General features: G+C 41.2%; 1 protein-coding gene across 1 annotated transcript; it reads right to left on the bottom strand.

Moving 5' to 3' along the window:
* Positions 1 to 12,670: 12,670 nt before the first annotated feature.
* LOC143100127 (E3 ubiquitin-protein ligase TRIM39-like) lies at positions 12,671 to 20,722 on the bottom strand. Its single transcript, XM_076263071.1, has 6 exons — positions 20,109 to 20,722; positions 16,361 to 16,456; positions 15,957 to 16,187; positions 15,802 to 15,824; positions 15,611 to 15,714; positions 12,671 to 14,475 (listed from the first exon to the last, which is right to left on the bottom strand). The coding sequence occupies exons 1-6, from the start codon at positions 20,502 to 20,504 to the stop codon at positions 13,982 to 13,984; spliced, it is 1,344 nt and encodes a 447-aa protein (XP_076119186.1). The 5' UTR covers positions 20,505 to 20,722; the 3' UTR covers positions 12,671 to 13,981.
* Between the last annotated feature and the right edge of the window lie 688 nt (positions 20,723 to 21,410).

The following is a 21,410-nucleotide window of genomic DNA, read 5'->3' as shown; positions in this document are numbered from 1 at the left end:
TGGCATTCTGAGACGTTCTTTAATTTGGGACCATTATCGCTCGTTTCAATGTAGGACCTTGGAGTTGGAATTGTCGTTTGCTTATTCAAAGTCTGAAGACAGTCCAAAGTAGCCTGGGCTATTCGAAGTGTCCGTTTATTGCACATAATTTTTTATGTCATTTTGAAGAGCCACTGCATACCTGTGTGTGTTGGCGTGTTGTTGCAAAATCCGCGGAGTCATTTTATGCAAGCAAACTGCATAAAGGGGGTCTTTATTGTTGAGGTCAGACATGTTAACACATCTTGCACTCGCTTAACTTTTTACCTGTGTAACCTACACTGATCCAGTTCTGCCAAAGCCTGCATGAAGGGTTTTGTTTTGTTTGTTTGTTGTCTGTCCCCACCTTCTTTCCAGTTTTCTTTTTTGCATGTATACACACTGGACTTAAGAACACAAGAAGAGATATCCGCACACTGTGTCTAAAGCTCCCAATTTAATGGTGGATGATGATACACAACGTTTCGACCACTCAGGTCTTCGTCAGGTGTAAACCAGAACAGATGCAGGGTAAGGGTATATATAGCCATTGTAAAGGACTGGGTGGAGTCCAATTATTCTAACATCCCATCTAAACGTCATACAAAGAGGTGGGACAAGTCACATAAAGAACGAGTCACACTGTAAACAATGTACACTTATGCATATTCAGTTACCCACATCTGTTTGCAAGGGTCATCCCCACACCATCAACAAATATAAACAAACAAACAAATAATACAAATAATACATGTCATAGCAATACTGAAATCTATGTCCTGGACTACCCAATCCAATTGCAATATATAGCAAAGAAATAGGGGGTGGGGGGGGGGGGTGTCCAGGAAGCACAACGTTGTGTATCATCATCCACCATTAAATTGGGAGCTTTAGACACAGTGTGCGGATATCTCTTCTTGTGTTCTACGTAGTATTTCCAATATCCAGCACCTGTAAAATTTATATAGATGTGCGTACACCTCTACACTTCAGTTACACACTGGACTTGTCAACCAGATGGCCGTATGTGGCGGTCTAATGAATCTCTGGCCACTTGCTATAATGTCCTCTACCCATTCTGTTATCAGCTCAGGATCAGGCAGAAAATTGTCTTTAGCTAAGACTAATTTATTAAGGTACGGTTCGGGGTCCTGGGGTGACAATGACAGTACATACCTTGACAGCTCAACATGCCGGTCTATTAGCTGCACCATTTTTCTGACCCCATGCTGCGCACACGCCCAACCTAGGCTGTGGATGTTTACAAGCATTGAAGGGGTATATTGATGGCAACAGCTCATACTGTGAGTGCAGAACATGGGAAGGGTCTCAGAGGATTCTGCTGCTTTGGGGTCATAAGTAGCCTGGCCTTGCCATCCTACGTACTTCCGCTCGAATTCCATCTGGGATTCCGGCCATTGGCCTCGCTCGCAAAGAACAATTCGACCCCGAGCCAAACAGCGAGCAGGAAACGGGAGTTGTGAGAGACGACGTCGAGATTCTGCGCTGTGTTTGAATTGTAGTCCTCGAGGAGTTGGCAATGGCGGAAGTTAATTAAGCAATTCAGTCCGTGCTGGCTACGCTTCCAAATATTTAGGAATTGAAGTCCGAACAAAAGGAGTGTTTAACACATTTTATTTCAGGCAAAGATGTCGTGGCCCTACTCCCTACGGGGTTTGGGAAAAGTTTGATTTATATCGCGCAGTAGCCTCGATATTAAATTACGGCGTGTTTTCAATGATCACATCTAGTTTTGACAACTGTGATGATATTGTAATGCCGAGGCTATTTGCCCCCGTGTTGGACTTTCCCCTGTGTTCCCCCATGTCTTCTGTTTTCCCGGTGTGCGCGCGCGTGTGTGTGTGCGCGAGAGTGTTTGTGTCTCCCTCTCCCTCCTGTGTCATAGAATGTGTCAATGAGTTCTGATGTGTTTTGATTGGGGGGAGGTGTCCGGGAGGGAATATTTAGGGGTTCAGATAGGTTAGCGATTGATAAGGGGAGGGAATAGAATAGGGGGTTCTAAGACGTCTAGTAAGTTTAGTCAGAGTAGAAGTGGATTACGTGCGAGTGGGTTGTGTTGCGTTGTGTTGTTGGCCGATGAGTGTGAATGACGAGTGATTGAGACCTTGATTTATCAGTGATAAGTTTGTTGCTTTGTAGTGGAAACTTCCTGCTGCCCGTATCTTAGCCTGTATATCCTTTAGGAAATAAATTACCGGAGTTTTGGAACGATATCTCAGCCTCCCCTTCTCCTAACTCCTCATCGGCGTTACAATATGTTATCTTCAACCTTACTGTCGAATAGTAATCTGCTATTCATCCACTAACTCTTAAATTTGTATTGCAAAGCCGGCATCGGTCATTTACATCCATCTTGTTCGCTCTGTCTTGGTGGTGGGGAATGGTTGTTGTAGCCTATACAGTGCACGCAATTTCTAGTGAGTAGCGTAGCTTACTTCACGATCGAGCTGGCGCATAACATACGTCACGGCCAAACGTTAGCGATTGGGTGATATCAGATCCAATCGTTTCAAACTTCTACAGAGTCCACGACTCCAGCTTGCAATCGTTCGTCAGTAGCCGAGATCCCAGACCCTTGTAGAAGCGAAGCGTAGACCAAGGGGATGGCCATTGGCCAGGCTAGGTCATAAGAGAAGAGAGAGAGAAACGGGGGGGGTTGCAGATCACTCACCTTTCCACTGTGCTCTTGTAGTTCTGGAATATAACAAATAGATAAATATTATAGTTAATGCTGACCAGATGACCAGGCACTTTTGAATTTGCTCTGGCAGATCCATCTGGTCTTCCTCCCATTCAAACAGATTTCCAAAATCAGTGAAATCACAGAAACCAATCACAAGTGCAGGCTTTATACAAAGACAGAAAGAGCAGTATGGTTGGCACCAGTTTTGTGTATAACCAACGGGCTGATGACGTCAGTATTAAATAACACAGAGGTGTATTTTCTTTGAAATTGAGTGAACAACTGCATTTAAAACTTTCATTTACAAGATGTGGTTGCTTTACTTACAAAATAATTGTAATGTACTAACTCTAAAGGATTGTAATGTACTAAAGTTTAATTTCACTGCTGGTAATGTCGTATGGCAATCAAAAGTGAACTGAGAGGTTCAGAGAATTAATTTGGAGGCTAAGAAATGTTACACCACCTGAAGAAATGTGATGTCATCAGCTCCTATTTCCTTTTCTATGGCTCTGATTGAGTTTGAAAGAAATACAATCTCTCTGCTCTTCTCAATCGTCTTCTTCATCATCTGACTCTTCTGCTCCTCTTCCTCCCTCAGTGCAGCTATCCTGGCTGCCTCTTCATCTCGTAGAAACTGGTGAAGCTTCTCAAACTCCTGTTTTATTTGTGTCTCTATTTGTTGTACCTGAATCTGCAATATTGTAAAAGTGTCAATAGAAGATTTCACACGTAAAACCATGATCCTTAATCTCTGTATGTTACCCCTGGACCTGACATATCACAGCATGAAAGACCTGTGGCCCGAAGAATTAAGAATAGAATCTTATGGTGGTAACAGGAGCGCATGTGCATGCTTTACGTGCGGTACAGCAAGCGGTAACAGACGCAGAGTGGGATACTTAATATTACAGAGACATTTCAAGCTCTAGTAGCCTCTGCTGGTGTGGGGATGGTCGTACTGCACTCAGTTTGCAAACTGCCAAAAAAAAAAGAAAAATAAGAAGGGTTCACTGGCCTGTTCTTCTTCTTCAGTGAGTTTTTTTTTAGCAGTTTGCAAACAGAGTGCATTACCACCACCATCTGCTGGACTAAGGTGTAATGGCAAGTGTACCCTTCAGCCTCGTAATGGCCGCCGGGTGAATAAGGAGATTGGTCAGTGGCGTAATGATTTTTAGAGGGTGTAAGATAGCGATTTTTGGATCATGCGCCAGACCACACCTTAATTGACAAACTCGTGGACGCAATGTTCAATTGAAGTGGAGCGCATGGCAAAAAAATCATCACTGAATTGGGTGCAAGATATGACCAGGACTTGTGTCGCGCTCGGCGTACGATAGGGATCCTTGTGTGTACAACAGTGATTGATGAAATATTCCTTATTACAATTTTCATCAACATATCTTCTTGCACGAGCCTTTTCCTTAGCAGAGACATTACTATTTGGCAAACTCACCATCATAATAGCAATGATAAGAATTTTTATTAAAAAAATTATTTTCACCTTAATGCATTTTTCTTTTGCACCACATCTGAGTTTTGCCTGTTCAAACTCCATCAACTTCTTTTGTAAGACCTCTAGTCCAATCTTCAGTTTTCCCTAAAGTAAACAAAACAAATTATTCCAGGTGTGTGTGTGTGTGTCCTTTATTTCATTTCCCATGTATTAGCCGCATTGTGTATAAACTGCGTTTTTATGCAAGTTAAAAAAAACAAAACTATATTAACTTGCCCCGTGTATTAACCTCATTGCTGAAGAAATTTTGCAAAATCAATGTATAAACCTCGGCTAATAGTTTGGATATTAAAATATTGTGTATGCATCAGAACAGCATAAAATGTGTCTTAAGGTAAATTAACTGTATTATGATGATAAGCAGTGTTTTGTCTTCTATGATGGTATGTTAAAGGCGCAGTCAGGGATTTCACGCGATTTGAAGGCCATCATTTTTTTTGCCGCATTCAGCAATCATCTCCTCATAACCACATACTGCCCATTCTGGAATACACTGTAAAAAACCCTCTCTGTAGGCAGCCCAGGGGGGGGGGGGGGGCAGCCTGTAGGAATACTCGAGGTAGGGGTGAGTACCTCTTTGGCGTTTTTCGTTTGGTCCTTACACTGTAAAAAATAACATTACATCTTACTGCAGTAACACAAGTATACTTTACTTACTAAAGGCTGACCTAGTGTTCTTACTAGAGTAACATTAGTAATGTGCCGAACTTGCATCAATGGGGTCTAAAACTTGAGATACACGAGTAAGCTTCACAACTCAGACCTGAGTAAACTGGACTCACGCAGTGCACACGCGCACAGTCAGCAGAGGGAGCATTCTGGATTCCACAGCCAACGGTCGTGTTACGGTGTGGCTGACTTTTGGGATGGGAGTGTAACACAGCTTCACCAGTGACTTGCTCTGTCCGGTAAGTTTACAGTATGTATTAATGTGTCAAATGTTTACAGTATAGGTTGAACTAACAGCATTTGTGCAAACCTGTACATTCGGTTTCATTAACAGCTGGGGTAATGTTAAGTTTAACTTGCGAAGTGGCCGATATATGCGCTAGCTGCTAACAGTTTGCAGCTAACTGATAGCAGCTATGCGAGTTAACATTGCCTCAGACCATGCAGAGCAGAAAACAAATATTCTAGGTATTCAAGCCCTTTGATATTTTTTGTTATCGAAGTTATGAGGAAGTGGTGGCGCCTGGGGTCTAGAACTAGGCTGTATAAATTTGCCAATAGCAGTTGTCTTCATGAGCTCTTAATGAAGTTTAGTTCTAACGTTTCTCATGAGAAACGCTTGCTAGCATGCTAAGTTGATTGAAAACGTGTAAAGATTAAACTGTGTATGGTATACGTCGATATTCCTACTGTATTGATAAAACAATTAGGATAATTGGACTCATAACCTTACTGACTGAGAAAGCCATGGTTTTTTATCTAAAATCTTTCGTTGTGATTTAGCAAGAGGACTTAGGTTGCAGTGTGTGGAATTTAAACGAATGTGCCGTTATTGAGGTGCAAAATGGCGTCATATAATTCCAACGTATGATTGACATTTTAAATTCTTTTAAATTCTATTGTGATAAATGTACTAGGCCTGAAGCAATAGAGAAAATTCAGTTGGCAAGTCATAATATTTTTAGCTTAAAAGTATTAATTAGGTCTCTGGAGAAATAATTTAAATGAACATTTAATGTGATGAACTTAATCAGCTGTTTTAGTTAAACATGGCCAATAGATGCATATTGATAATAATTTTGCCCTCTTTTTCTTTTTGCAGTTGGAAAACTGAAAATGCAGAGCAATGAACTGGACATGTAAGTTGTGCTTGTTTGGATGTGAAGTCAGAGGTCAGTTGCTCAAACACTACAGATTGAAACATGGAGGTTACACCAGAATACGACCGAAAAAAACTGCAGTGGTGAAAACTGGCCAACGCATCACCGGTTCCTCACTCCCCTCCATCAAGGCCATCCAGGGCAAGTGATGCTTGCGTAAGGCGCGCAGCATCATCAAAGACTGTTCTCACCTCAACCACAGACTGTTCACCCCATTCCCCTCTGGGAGGCGTTACAGGTCTCTGCACCCGAACCAGCAGGTTCAGAGGAAGCTTCTTCCCTGCGGCTGTCACCCTACTGAACTCTAGCTCTGCATCCCGGTGACAACCAACCAACTAAGCCCCCGCCCGATGCCTCCTTGCCTGTGCCTGTTGAGGTGTCCACCATGACCATGGAAACCTTGACGGGGGACACCCACCCCCGCGGACAATTGCACTACTCTATCCCACCCATAGTGTTCTATTTATTTACAAATGTACATACTGTAATTACACTTATACATGGCATTTTCTACTGCTCTTCATACTATTCATCCTGCACATACACATATTCTTACTACTGTTATAATGTTACTGTTTCTGCACTACAGTACTGTTACCACACTGCACATAGCTGTATACTGTACATATATGTCTATATGGTTCATACCGAATATCCATATTTATTCTGCTAATACACTGCACAAATTTATACCTAATTTATATTACTCTAAACCACCACCTGTAAACCAACTGTATACTACTGTTTACACCGCATATTTCTTATCCTGTCTTTGCACCACCTGTCTTTGTATAATATCACATTGCATTTTTCTGCTTTTTTTGCACTTCTAGTTAGACGCAAACTGCATTTTGTTGTCTTTGTACTTGTACTCTGAAAAATGACAATAAAGTTATCTAATCTAATTGTGCCAACTATTTGTGTACATTTTGCAAGTAAACTTTACTATCCAACATAAAGTACCCTTTACAACTCAAAGTAAGGGTAACTCATTTAACAGTAGTAAATACAACTTTGTTTTTAAGTAAGCTTTACTCGAGGGCATGAAGTAAACTTTACTAGTTGGAAGTAAGTAACCAGAACTTTAAAGTCTTAAGTAAGGATAACTTCTTCTAAGTAAGCATTACTTGTAGACATCAAGTAAACATAACTTGGAAGAGAAAAGTTTTGTTTACTTAACTTATTTAAGGCAACGAGTTTCCACCCTTTTTTCAAGTAACCATTACTTATTATTTTTTACAGTGTAGTTAAAATATAATGTATGTTTTTTGCCCAAAAGTCTCTAATAAAGTCTGCTAATAAATTGAAATATAAACATAAACAAACTTCCTGCGCAATCCTTGACTGTAAAGATGACATACAGTAGAATGGATGAACAAACTATTTTACTTTCTTCTTGATGTCTTCTTCTTTGATGTTAACATTGGAGATATGCAACTTTGGCCTGTCAAAAACATACTCAGATGTTATTTTACAAGCCCATGTACAACCTTATTATTAAGTTGGAGATTAAAACGACCCATATTAGGAGATATCAAGTGCCCCCCTCATGGTTATAATGTTACAGCAACAATGTTACAGCAACTGCTTCTTGAATCTCCAACTCAAAGTGATAACATAACATGTGGAATGGGGCAGTGATCAGAGGGATGGTTTGCATCAATCGGTCTTTGTTCAGATTTGCCCTTTTGTAGGGGTCATTTCAGTCCAAGATTTACATAATGAAGGAGGAAACAATCATGATTCCCGTTCATAGTTGCTTTATGGCCATGCACGAAATCTCCTTATTTAAGCCAAAGGGACATTGTAAAGTAATAAATATGACTCACCCTGAAGTCAGATGCTGCTTCATCAAGAGGTTGGAACTTGTGGTTGGTGTGTTGTTTTGAGTCTCTACACACCATACACACAGGCTGTTCATCGTCCAGACAGAAGAGCTTGAGTTTCTCACTGTGCAGACTGCAGAGCACCTCAGACCCTGCTGAAGCTCTCTGACTTCTCTCCTGTAAGAAGGTCTCACACAAGTTCCTTAAGACCAGATTTTGGGCTGGAACCTCCTTTGATGACCTCCTCCTGCAGATTGGACATTCTCTGGACCCTTTGCTCTTCCAGAACGTCTGCAGGCAGACTTTACAGAAGCTATGACTACAGGAGAGGACCACAGGGTCCTTGAAGATGTCGTAGCACACAGGACAGGTGAAGTCAACCTCCAAGTTGGAAGCCATGTATTTCTCCAGTCAAAATCCTCCGTCTGGTTGACAGATTTTGCTTTGACTTTAACAAGATGAAAACACAGTCTCTAGTTTTCCCCAATTACAGTTCATTATCAACCCCTCTTTTAGATGTAAAATGACTCAACATATAGTTTCTAAATTCCTTCTTACGAGAAATGCTCAAACCATGTCCTGTATCACCTCTGTGAAGCAGGTGAGAATCAAATGCAGACGTCTGTCATGAACTTCCTCATTTAAACAACATGATTTAATGGGCCAATGAAGGATGACGGGAGTGGCAGGAGACAAAGGTTGTCATGACTTTTCCAGGAATTCCATTATCTTTAGAGCCTGCCGATCACTCACCTTTTTACTGTGCTCTTGTACTGTGAGATAATAGAGATTAGATAATAACTACTCTCCCAGATTACACAATTTAGCATGCCATTTGTATCAGGCTTATGCAAAATTCAGAACTGAATTGAGAATGAGTCCTAAATTCCAATTAAATTCTTGAATGAATGATGGAACGAAACAGGACTCAGAGAGTAAAGGTGAACGGAGTTCTGAGTTCTGAATGGAGTTCTGTTTGCTCTACAGTAGTGATGGCGAACTGAAGCTTTCTGAACCAGTGAAGCTTTTAATCCAATTGTATCGAAAAAAGGTTCAGTACTCGAAGCTTCAGAACTCTATGAGGACCTCTGCTGGTGAAAGTTAAGGATAGCATTGTGTCACGAAGTGTTTCAGACATTAGCAATGAATGTCTTTGAGTCCAAGATGAATAAATGTTGAGCATGAATTAATGGATAAATAAATAATGTCATAAATAGGCATAACTAAGCCTATTTTGTACCCTGTATAAATACAAATGTAATTGTCTTCTCTACAAAAACAATAAAGGTAGTGTTTTGGCTGTGAACATTTATTGTATTTGTAAACAAATACATCAATTTAGGAGGGAGATGAATAAAGAATGGGCATGCACATTGCACACACATTTCTGTGATTATATTGAGTACGTAGCCTAGACCAATTGTAATCTGGGTTGTGTTGAAACTGCGATTCAGTCCTGCACACGCCTGGACTCGAACCCGCGAAACAGACGCACCTTAGAACGGGAGTCGAGCGTGCGAACAATGGAGCTAAAAGCCCGGGCTATAAGCTTTCGTGTCAGCAGCACTATTGAGTCTGTTGGCTCTCCTCTTTCAACAACCCACAACGGCGCGCCCCGTGTCGCGCAACTTTAATGCTTTGAATTAAATTTCGAAGCAGTCACGTGGGTGTGTGGGAAACGAAGCTTCGGACGTCACAGATCACGTGATTATCACAAAACGAATCAAGCTCCGATACAAAGCTTCACTCCAAATTGGTTCATGTCTTTGATACACGCTTCGAAGCAGGGGTTTCACAGGTAACATCACTACTCTACAGGCTCACCACAGAGGCCACGACTATGAAGGGTCACCTAGTGGATCAAGTAGAATCATATAGATACAATATAGGGACAATTATTGACTCTAAATTAAACTTCCAGAAGAACAGTGAAGCCGTCTGTAAAAAAGGACAACAGCACATGTACTGCCTGAGAAAACTGTACCACTTTCATAGACAAGACCATGATGACAATATTTTATCATTCTTTTATCGAATCCATTATATATTTTTCCTTAGTGTCATGGTTTGAGTCTGCTTCAGTTAAACACAAGAATAGTTTAAATCAAATTGTTAGATGGTCAAGTAAGCTGACTGGTGAGTCCCAGCTGCACCCCACATCCCTGTATGCTAAACAACTACAGCGGATAGCTATGGCCATCTTAGAAGATAGCCTACATCCTTTGAATAGGGAATTCCAGTTTCTCCCTTCTGGACGGAGGCTATATGTAGGACTACAAGATTTAAAAACAGTTTTGTCCCAGCAGCAATCACTCTGTTAAACAAACTAGAATTACTTGCACATAACGCACAAGCACCTTGGTCATGCACTAGCTGTAGCATCTACTGCATGTTTTATATGTTGTATGTCATATGTTTTTATTCATGTTCTACTGTCCGTTTTATATGTTTTATATGTCTTATGTCATGTTTTTATCCATGATCTACTGTCTGTTTATATGTTTTTACAAAGTGTGAAGGATGTCCTAGACTGTAAACCTAGTTTACCTACAGTATGGGTACCAATAAAGCAACCTGAACCTGAACCTGAATTTTTATTTAATTATAATTAAGGTAAAAAACAGGATTGAATTAAAGGAAATAGAATTGAAATTCAATGAAATTCGAAGAAATTCATATACATCAATTAAGGGTAGTGTTTAACAATGAAGCTACACAGTATATGTCAGATATGATTGCATCAAACACACAACTTACAACTTATAACAGTAGCCAATTACATTTCTAAAGTAACCTTCCCAACACTTAATGTATATGAGATCCAACACATTCTTTTGGTTGTGTGACTGTGGAATTGCTTTGAATTGCCATGAATTTGATTCCACTTCCTGTCATTCAACTTCCTGTGGGGCGGACCCAATTAAATAAAAATTCCAATTCATGAATTGAATGGAGGGCAATTCTAAAATTCTGAACTTGCGCAAGCCTGATTTGTATTCTCTGAAGTTGTGGCCAGGTCCATTATCCTGTTGTATGTCATATGTTTTTTTTAAAACACGGTGGAATATCTGAGGGTTGATTTTAAAATGTTCCACAAAAATACAACTTGCAAATTGAAGCACAATAATCAGTGAACATAAAGTCATTGCAGTGCACCGTACGTTAAGTACTGTGTGGATATGTAGGCTACTCATATAAAAGGCTTTGCAGACTGCAGTACTAGACAACTGTGTGTGTTTACCATTATTTTTGAAATGCACAATTCAAACATTAAATAACTTCCAATCAATCTCCATCCCTTCAATGCTGAAATTGTTGCCTTCATATGGAAACAGTTCATACTGAAAAAGGCATAATTCATCAAAAAGGAAACCAATAAAATTATAAGCTGATGAAACTACATTTCAGTTCTATGAGATAATTTTGTAATTTCACAATATTTTTACATAACTCCTATTTTATCCCACAGACACATTAACCTACCTCTTTGTCTGTTTACTTCAGCATATAGTTCAAACTGGGACCCAGTGGTGGGCCATGAAAACACACACACGCATGTGCGCACGCAGTGGAGGGGCAGATGTGTGCCTCGTGACATCAGAGGTAGGTGATGATTGGCTGATGTTCAAGTGATGTCCACAGGCTGCACTTATATCACTAGCCACCCCTGACCATTAACATTATATCCATCCCTGACCATTAACATTACATCCATCCCTGACCATTAACATTACATCCATCCCTGACCATTACCATTACATCCATCCCTGACCATTAACATTATATCCATCCCTGACCATTAACATTACATCCATCCCTGACCATTAACATTACATCCATCCCTGACCATTAACATTATATTCATCCCTGATCATTAACATGACCTAAGACACGTCTGCAGACACCATGATGTAAAATCCCACTCAGAGTGTAAAGTGAACATGTGAACTAAACTCACATGATATTACTGACATGTTCATGAATCATTAATACAGCTTCATGAAATGTTTCTACAACAAGTCAAATCATGGCCACTGCCTTAAGGTAATCCAGTCGAATCAAACAACACAATCCATTTACAACTTGGTGACAACATGCACCGCCCCAGAGTGATCTGATTGGCTGTGTCTGGGCTGGTGATGCTCTTCTATTGGTCAGTCAGTGAGGCTTGCTCTCTGCGGAGTGAGTGACAGACGTGCACGCATGTGTTTGCCTTTATAATTCACTACCATTATTAGAGTCATCATCACTTACACGGCAAGTAGAACGCTCCATTGACTTGAATGGGATTTCCCAAAGTTCTAGCGGTCATTATTTCCGAGGAAAGGACCTCTGAAAAAAATAATGACCGCTGTCAATGGCAACGGAGTTTGTGCTTCTAATTCAGGTATTTCATATCACTACGCAAGGACTGGAACTTCATTCAAAAGTGAAAGCAGACGGTTGATCAGCTGTGTTCTAAAGAATGTTTGATTCAAGTTCAGTGTGTGTTGTTGCGAACTATTTGTTTCAGCAAATTCCACGATGAACGGTAACAAATAAGCTAGGCTATGTAGGCTAAAGTCATATCGTGGGGAGTTTATTATTTCGTTTTGGCAAGTAGCTGTTTAATAAGTGGAATAATGTGTAGAACGCCGGTCATTATTGGGAAAATAAGTCCCTTTAGGGCAGAACAAGACTTCTCCGCTGCGCATCGGGGGTCTGGTTCGCCCTGTCGGGACTTATTTTCCCAATAATGAACGCCGTTCTACACATTATCCCTTACAGAACGTCAACATGCAGCTCACAGAGCTTTATTCAGATGGCAGGATTGCAATTTCAATCAGTTCATTAAATAAAACTATGCTATAAAACAGCAAAATTATTTTGTAGAAAGATAACATTGGTATATTCCCTGTATGAATTATTTATTCATTGTACATTTATCCAAGAATATCTCACTTCTCACATCACATTAATCACACAGTGCATGTCTGAGATTGCTGCATGTGTTTGTGGGAGTGTTGGTCATGGAAGGTGTTGGGCTGAAGCCCAGTCTCCACAGCTAATGGGTCTGTGTTGTCCTTGTTCAGACCTGAGGGACAAACTACAGATAATCTAGAGCAGCAGGACTCTCAGCACTGGACACACATGGGTGACCAAACTACAGATGATCTAGAGCAGCAGGACTCTCAGCACTGGACACACATGGGTGACCAGACTACAGATGATCTACTACACTGGACACACATGGGTGACCAAACTACAGATGATCTACAGCAGTAGGACTCTCAGCACTGGACACACATGGGTGACCAAACTACAGATGATCTAGAGCAGCGGGACTCTCAGCACTGGACACACATGGGTAAATTTGAAAAATTAGTCAATCTAATATAATTAAACCCTGACAAAATATAATTATTTTCAGCTCTCACCACTCAAACAAAGGCTCATACCAGGCTGTTCAACATGACACATCCACAATATTCATCATATATCTTGTAGCTACTGCTGGTGTCAATAAAACCTGGTCCACGCTTCATACTGATGTCATGACTCTTTATTTCTTTGAACGTCATGAGCACCGTGAAAACTGGCAGACAACAAACAAAACACATACCATGCATTAATATTAAGCAAGAAGACATACAAAAATGTGTAAAGAAAATACTATAAATTCAAGCAATTACCGTGTACGCCTTGTACCAGCAGTAGAATCTCTGGAGCGTTGCAAACGCAGTGCACGCAAACTCATTTCAGAAGTCCTTTCCCTGACCCTAACGCTTCCAGGTCATATAAGTTCATTCAAGGTCACATGACATACACGGCTCATGAAATACAACCAAACGATAAAATATAATCATATCCACACAGCAAAATAAACATACAAAAGGGAAACAAAAAACAGAAAAACCTTTATCATAATTGTTATTCAAACGGAGGAATCACATGCTCCCATACAGGCCTATCAACGCCATTTACATATCTTATCTCCTGTCCTATCTGACATCCTGTCCTACTGTATCTGACCTCCACCCTCATCATCTACTGGCCTTATGAGAGTCCAGTCAGAGACACCATCAGCTCCATCAGTGCTGCTCTGCTGTTAATAACTTACTGGTAGGATCCTCATAGGGGAATTAGTACTGAAATATGGAAACACTCTCTCAGTGAAAGTGTGTGTGAAAGTGTGTAGGTGTGTGTTATTATCAGGGTCAGAGAATGACAGCTCTCCTCTGTCCCAGTCCAGCTGCACTCTGATCCTCTGGAGTTTCTGCTTCACTGTGAGGACAGTGGAGGGCTGTGGTGAAACACGTGCTCCATATGCAGCACCAGTATACCACACACACCAGCGTCCACTCCTGGAGAAATAGTCTCCCTTCCTCTGGAGAGACTCTGCCATCACACCCACAGCCCACCCTGTGTTCTCTCCAACCTCCACATCCCAGCAGTGAGTCCCTGAGTTAAAGCCCTCAGAGCCCAGGACACTGTAATATGTATCAAACCTCTGTGGGTTATTTTCAACATATCTCACACTGGTCAGATCCTCAGACAGGATGAGATCTGGGTGTGCAGTGTTGGGATCCAGAGTCACAGGAGCTGCAGATAAAAGAACACACACATGAACATGTGCAGAACACTCAGAATTCCACACTGACATGAAATCTAAACCAGATATAAAATACTAAAAGAATAAAAATCAGAATAGAATAAATGGTTGGTAGCACTTTACGGTAAGGGTGCATGAATTTATGCATTAATTCATTCATTATTTATGTATTACTTCATTCCTTAACATCTCATGAATCATCAGTATTTGACATGAGTTTATAGTCTATCATCCGTGACCTCATACTGTACATGAACAGCACATCACCTAAAGCATTACGTATGGTTGGAACATCATTATGTATTATTATGATTTCTTTTTCTACCAAAAATGTGGTCATCACTACTCAAATTCTGATTTGAACACAACTTGAGCAGTTCTCTAAACACATTGTTCACACTTTAGTTGAGGGGCCACAAATATGATGAACTCATGAGTAATTAACCTAAAATTCATGTAATCATGATGTTCATGCTAAAGAAATAATAAATCACAATGATGTACCCACCGTAGCTAATGCTTTAGTTGATGTGTTGTTCATGCATGAGGTCATGAATGAGAGATTTTGAACTCATTTCAATTCCTGATGATTCATTAGATATAAAGGAATGAAGTAATGCCAGAGACTTTCTAATGAGGAGACACAGCACTCAAAAAATACTCCATAGAAATGCATGGGGCTAGTTTGTCACGCCAATATGGCCGTTGTCTACACATATCCCACCCCTTCCTCGGCAAAACGTCGACATGTGAATACATTGAGCTAATCATTTGGTGTGATGTGAATACATTGAGCCAATCATTTGGTGTGTTGTGAAGACATTGTGCCAATCATGTGTTGTGATCTCGCCGCTGGAGCAAGATTGGTGTCGAGAAGCCTTGCGCACGCGCAGTTCGACCCAAAGACTGTGCCCGATGAGTGCCCATAAAACGTTGGTATATGGCCGCCGAGTGGAGGAACTTGCCTAAAAGGACTTTGGTAATGCATAAATCAAAAATTAACTCATGCATGATTTCATGATGATTCATGTACCCTTACCGTAAAGTGTTACCAAATGTTTAATAATTGTGGTATGGGGTGGGGGGGGTAGTGTTGGAACAGGACTGTGTGTGTGTATTACTGACCAATTATTTTCTTCCAGACTTTGACCTTCAGGTTGTCCAGGTGCTTTGCCACATCGATCAGAGCTACTGAAACTCTCTCTGGATCCTGCAGTGTGCACTGGGCTCTGGAATAACATTCAGGAGTCAGTGCTGCTGTGGGTTTGGGTTCAGAACCACAGAGAAGAGAGAGAGACAGGAGGCAGATCACTCACCTTTCCACTGTGCTCTTGTAGTTCTGTGAAATGACAAACAGATTAGTTCCATAGATTCATATGTGTATGCCAGTGTCAGTTAATTAGCCAAAGGCATGATTAACTAATCATACATGAATTAAATAATATTCATCATCAAAGGTGAATCTTCTTACCTGCAGGAATGTGACATCATCAGCTCCCATCTCTACCTCTATAGCTCTGATTGTGTCTGAAAGAGATGAGATCTCTCTGTTCATCTTCTCAATATTCTCCTTCAACATCTGACTCTTCTGCTCCTCTTCCTCCCTCAGTGCAGCTATCCTGGCCGCCTCTTCATCTCGTAGAAACTGATGAAGCTTCTCAAACTCCTCATTGATCTGCTTCTCTGTGTGTTGAACCTGAGTCTGGAATATCATAAGCGTTGTCAATGGAACATGAAACCATGTTAATCAGTCAAACATAGTCACATACTCTGTGGGTTGGGCCAGGAACCTGCCTAATATATCATGGTAGTTTATTATCTGTGAGGTCTGATAAATGGATGTTTCAGTAATATCTAACACAAATAAAGCTTCACCTTAATGTTTTCTGCTGTTTCACCACAGGTGAGTTTAGCTTCTTTAAGGTCCTTCAGATTCTTCTGTAAAGTGTCCAGTCTAATGTTCAGTTCCTCCTGGATAAATGAGAATTGAGACAATGGTCATGTGTGTGAATGCATGTGTGTAACTATTTCTGATTCTATACATAACATGGAGAATATCAAGAGAAATATATATTTTTATGCATCAGGAATTCAGTTCAGATAATGAGTTAAAACATTATGATCACACTGAAATGATATGGACGAGTTAAAGCATTATGATCACACTGAAATGATATGGATGATTTAAAGCATTATGATCACACTGAAATGATATGGATGATTTAAAGCATTATGATCACACTGAAATGATATGGGCAAGTTACAGCATTATTATCACACTGAAATTAGTCACAGTGCAGCTGTGAGTGTGTCTGTCTGCTTCTGTTGTGTGTGAGTACATGAGAAAGAGACAGACAGAGAGAGTGTGTGAGTGTGAGTGAGTGTGTGAGAGTGAGTGAGTGAGTGAGTGAGTGTGTGTGAGTGAGTGTGTGTGAGAGTGAGTGTGTGTGTGTGTGAGTGAGTGTATGTGAGTGAGTGTGTGTGAGGGAGTGAGTGAGTGTGAGTGTGTGATTGAGTGTGTGAGGGAGTGAGTGAGTGTGTGTGTGTGTGAGTGAGTGAGTGGGAGTGAGTGAGTGTGTGAGTGAGTGAGTGAGTGATCATGTGTGGCCATCAGTCAGTGGTGGTAGAGTACTGAAAATCTACACTCAAGTAAAAGTACAATTACTTACAATACTCTCTTAACAATCAAGTTAAATCAAGTTACTCAATATAAAGTTACTTTCCATTTTGTATTTTTAAGTTATGCCGGAAAATTCAAAATAGTCAATACGGCAACAGCACTTTTTTAATTAGGTGCAGTATGTTCAGTGGGCTAATCATCATAGGAATTGCCTGTAGGCATTATATGGTTTGTCCAGGCTACTCTCACTATCTAGCCCTCAGTCCACCTGTACCCTTCTCTCTCCATTTCCCATCTCACAATGGACACATTAAATAAACTGCTCATTTCCAACAAATGGAAATGCACTACACTGTTAGCATCAAACACATATGACTCATACCATGCCGTCATTGTAACAGCTCCAGTCCAAATCTATGAGGTTGTAATTTTCTGTTTAGGGGTGTGTTTCCCAAAAGCATAGTTGCTAACCTGTTAGCAACCTAGTTGGTTGGCAATGGGAAATTGCATTGCAACCAACAAAGTTGCTAACTTAGTTAGCAACTCTGTTTTTGTCAAACGCACCCCTGCTGGACAATCGGGTGATTTTCTTGATGAGCTGGACACCCTGCTCTCCTCCATGTCTGAGAATGACTGTCCCATACTTGTCCTCGGTGACATGAACATCCACTTAGATACTCCAAGCTCTGTGGACTTCTTGTCTCTAATACATTTCCTTTCAACTATAACGGGTCCACACTACTCCTGATCACAAAGCAGGCAGAGAGCTTGATCGCATTCTCCCTTAAAACTGTGACACAGACACTGTAACAGTTACTGCTCTGCTCCACTCTGAGCTTTTTACACACAGTTCAATGTGTTCCTCACGGCACAGTCCTCTGTTGGTCTCTTCTGGACACCCCTCTGTTCCTCCGCACATGGTCTCTTCTGGATAGCCTGTGCCCTCTATCCTCTGTTCCTCTGCACATGGTCTCTTCTGGATAGCCTGTGCCCTCTATCCACCAGAACAGCCCTCTGTTCCTCTGCACATGGTCTCTTCTGGATAGCCTGTGCCCTCTATCCTCTGTTCCTCTGCACATGGTCTCTTCTGGATAGCCTGTGCCCTCTATCCACCAGAACAGCCCTCTGTTCCTCTGCACATGGTCTCTTCTGGATAGCCTGTGCCCTCTATCCTCTGTTCCTCTGCACATGGTCTCTTCTGGATAGCCTGTGCCCTCTATCCACCAGAACAGCCCTCTGTTCCTCTGCACATGGTCTCTTCTGGATAGCCTGTGCCCTCTATCCACCAGACCTGCTCGTCCTAACCAGGCACACGCCTTGTTGGACGATACCCTCTGAACTCTGCGCACTGTCCAGAGCTGCTGAGTAGAAAAGACACAAAACTAACACACCTACCGATCTTTCAAGCTACCGGTCATTACTGTCCTTCTCATCCAGCATCACTGCTGCAAAGAAGGCTTACAATGATAAGATTCATAGCAAAAACTCCTTCCTTTGCCAAAACTCTACTAAAGCCTCCACAAGCTACCAACCTCATAGCTGACATATTCGCGTCTTTCTTCACTGACAAGGTATCAGCTATCAGCAGTCAGTTCTCTGAACCAAGCACTCACAACCTACCTCTCCATGCTAAGGGTGCATCATTTCACTCATTCACCCCTCTCACTGAGATTGAGGTGTCTAAACTCCAACAAGTTAGCCGCCCTACTACTAGACCCTGGGGTAGCCTATTACATGCCCACTACCTGGGGTAGCCTAGCCTACATGCCCACTAGACCCTGGGGTAGCCTACTACATGCCCACTAGACCCTGGGGTAGCGTACTACACGCCCACTAGACCCTGGGGTAGCCTACTTATTTTTTTATTCCAGGCAGCTAGCACCTCAGTATCTTATTAGAGGTGTTCTCTCCCTGCCGATTTGGTGCCGAGTTGTGGTATATGGATATGGAAAAGGGTTGTTCCTGTAAAGGTGCTCTATGCTGGATAACGTCACTTCTGTTGACTTTCAAACAAAACAAAGAGCTAGTTCGCTACTTCCTCCCCCTCCCTCCCGTGCTGCTCCCGTGCAATTGAAACTCTCCTAAATGTCTGTGATTTGCTGGAACAGTTTATTATGTTTTTATGGGCTAGGTTTGCCCAGGTTGTTTTTGTTGCCGTTTTGGGCTGTCCGTGTCCACTGTCCGTGTCGCGTTTTTTACAGTGTATTCAGGACACAGACAGCTAGCGGTTGGTTATGTGATGTTTGCAGTAAGTGATATAAAATGTGTGGCATCGCTTAGAGCAGTGGTTCTCAAATGGGGGTATGCGTACCCCTGGGGGTAAGTGAAGGCACTCTAGGGGGTACGTGAGATTTTAAAATATACATATTTAAAAAGTAGAATCCATGCAAAAATACTTTAAAAACAATTACTTAATAAATATTTCAGGAAAATATAAGTTCATAAAATTAATTTTATATTTCAGTAGGCTATTCAATTTCATTATCCTAATCCCCATACCAGGATGGTTCGTCCCAACCTGTCACATGCCACCCACCATCACCTGTCAATCACTGTCAAAACTCAAACGATGGAGTCGTGGTTGAAGCGTAGCGGTAATTCGCGCTGGTTAGGGGGTACTTGGCTGAAAAAATATTTCACAGGGGGTACATCACTGAAAAAAGGTTGAGAACCACTGGCTTAGAGCACCTTTAAAAAATAGTTGTATACTCATGTGCGTTACAAGTAGTTGCATAACTCACCCATGCCATCAGTATACATCATAAAATAAGTACAAATCAGAGAAATAGCAATTATCTTTTTATATTTTCATTATGTCTGTCAAATGTTAGGAGGTTGAGGTGGGTTGAATATTGAATTTGTATTTAAGATCAGTTAAGCTCAGTAACAATCTAGACAAAAAACAGTACCATCTGGTGTGAGATCAACAATACAGTTACTTTTTGGGACAGTTTTGAGTTATTTAGCTTGACATATTTGTTAGGCATTGTGAAGATCACCCACCTTAAGGTCAGCAGCTGCCTCATCTACAGGTTGGAACTTGTGGTTGGTGTGTTTCTTTGAAGCCTGACACACCACACACACAGGCTGTTTATCCTCCAGACAGAAGAGCTTGAGCTTTTCACTGTGTAGACTGCAGAGCACCTCAGACCCTGCTGAAGCTCTCTGACTTCTCTCCTGTAAGAAAGTCTCACACAGGTTCTTTAAAACCAGATTTTGGGGCGGAAACTCCCTTGATGACCTCCTCCTGCAGACTGGACATTCTCTGGACCCTTTGGTCTTCCAGAACTGCTGCAGGCAGGCGTCACACATACTGTGGCTACATGACAGGAGTACGGGGTCCTTGAAGACGTCACAGCACACAGGACAGGAAAAATCCTCCTCTAATTTAGAAGCCATTTGCTCCTGTACAAATCTGCAGTGTGGTTAACAGTCTACTTTCACTTTAACAAGTGCCTAGATTTGCCTTTTCATTAAGTAGAATCCACCCGTGATGATTTTGTAGAATGTAAGACTTTAGGCCAAGTTCTTAAATCACTTCTGATCAAAATAAAACAAAAGTTCAGTAGCAATGTTTGCTAGAGGTACAAAACTGACCTGCAAACACACTCCGTCTTTGTTTACTTCCTTATTTAGGAAAGGCAGGGAGAGGGCGGGACATTAGGATGAATCTAATTGGCCAGCCCCACAGTATATGTCACATGAAACTCTTTTCTTATTGGTTCTGGCACCAGTCACTCTAGTTCAGATCAGATTGTATGAGGATGTGGGTGTAGCTAACTGTGGCTCTTTGCAAAGGCTTCTCTGACCAGACTTAAACAGTCCCATTCCACTCATTTTCATTTTTTACATATACTGTAAAGCAGATAACTGTGCTCAAAAGCTTGACATGTTTAGAAAGGTCAGGAATAAGTGACCTTAAAAAATATGGAGGTAAGTTAACATTTAAAAATATGGAGGAATATCCAATGGTTATTTTAAAATGAATGAATGAACATAAGAAACGTAATAAAGACAGTGCAGTGCACAGTACAGTGTGGATACATACTCTTACGAGGCTTTGCAGTAGACCACTGTGCTGAAAAGTTTCCCTTTCCCATTCCTTTTGATATTCAGACATGCAACCATAAAGCAACCATTAAATAACTTGTCATCAACCTTTCCATTCGTTCCACACTGCAAATGTTCTCTGAGAAGTGAGTGAGAGACGTGCACACATGTGTTTGCCTTTATAATTCACTACGTATTTCATAATTCACTGCCATCATTAGAGTTATCACCACAGAATGTCAACATGCGGCTTCA

This window comes from Alosa pseudoharengus, unplaced genomic scaffold (genome assembly GCF_046254945.1).
Source record: "Alosa pseudoharengus isolate Yale_2024_CS ecotype anadromous, Long Island Sound unplaced genomic scaffold, YU_APseudo_1.1 YU_APseudo_1.1_scf_3, whole genome shotgun sequence".
Taxonomy (NCBI): domain Eukaryota; kingdom Metazoa; phylum Chordata; class Actinopteri; order Clupeiformes; family Clupeidae; genus Alosa; species Alosa pseudoharengus.
Note: the sequence above shows the minus strand (reverse complement) of the source record. Positions and strands in the feature narration are given on the sequence as shown.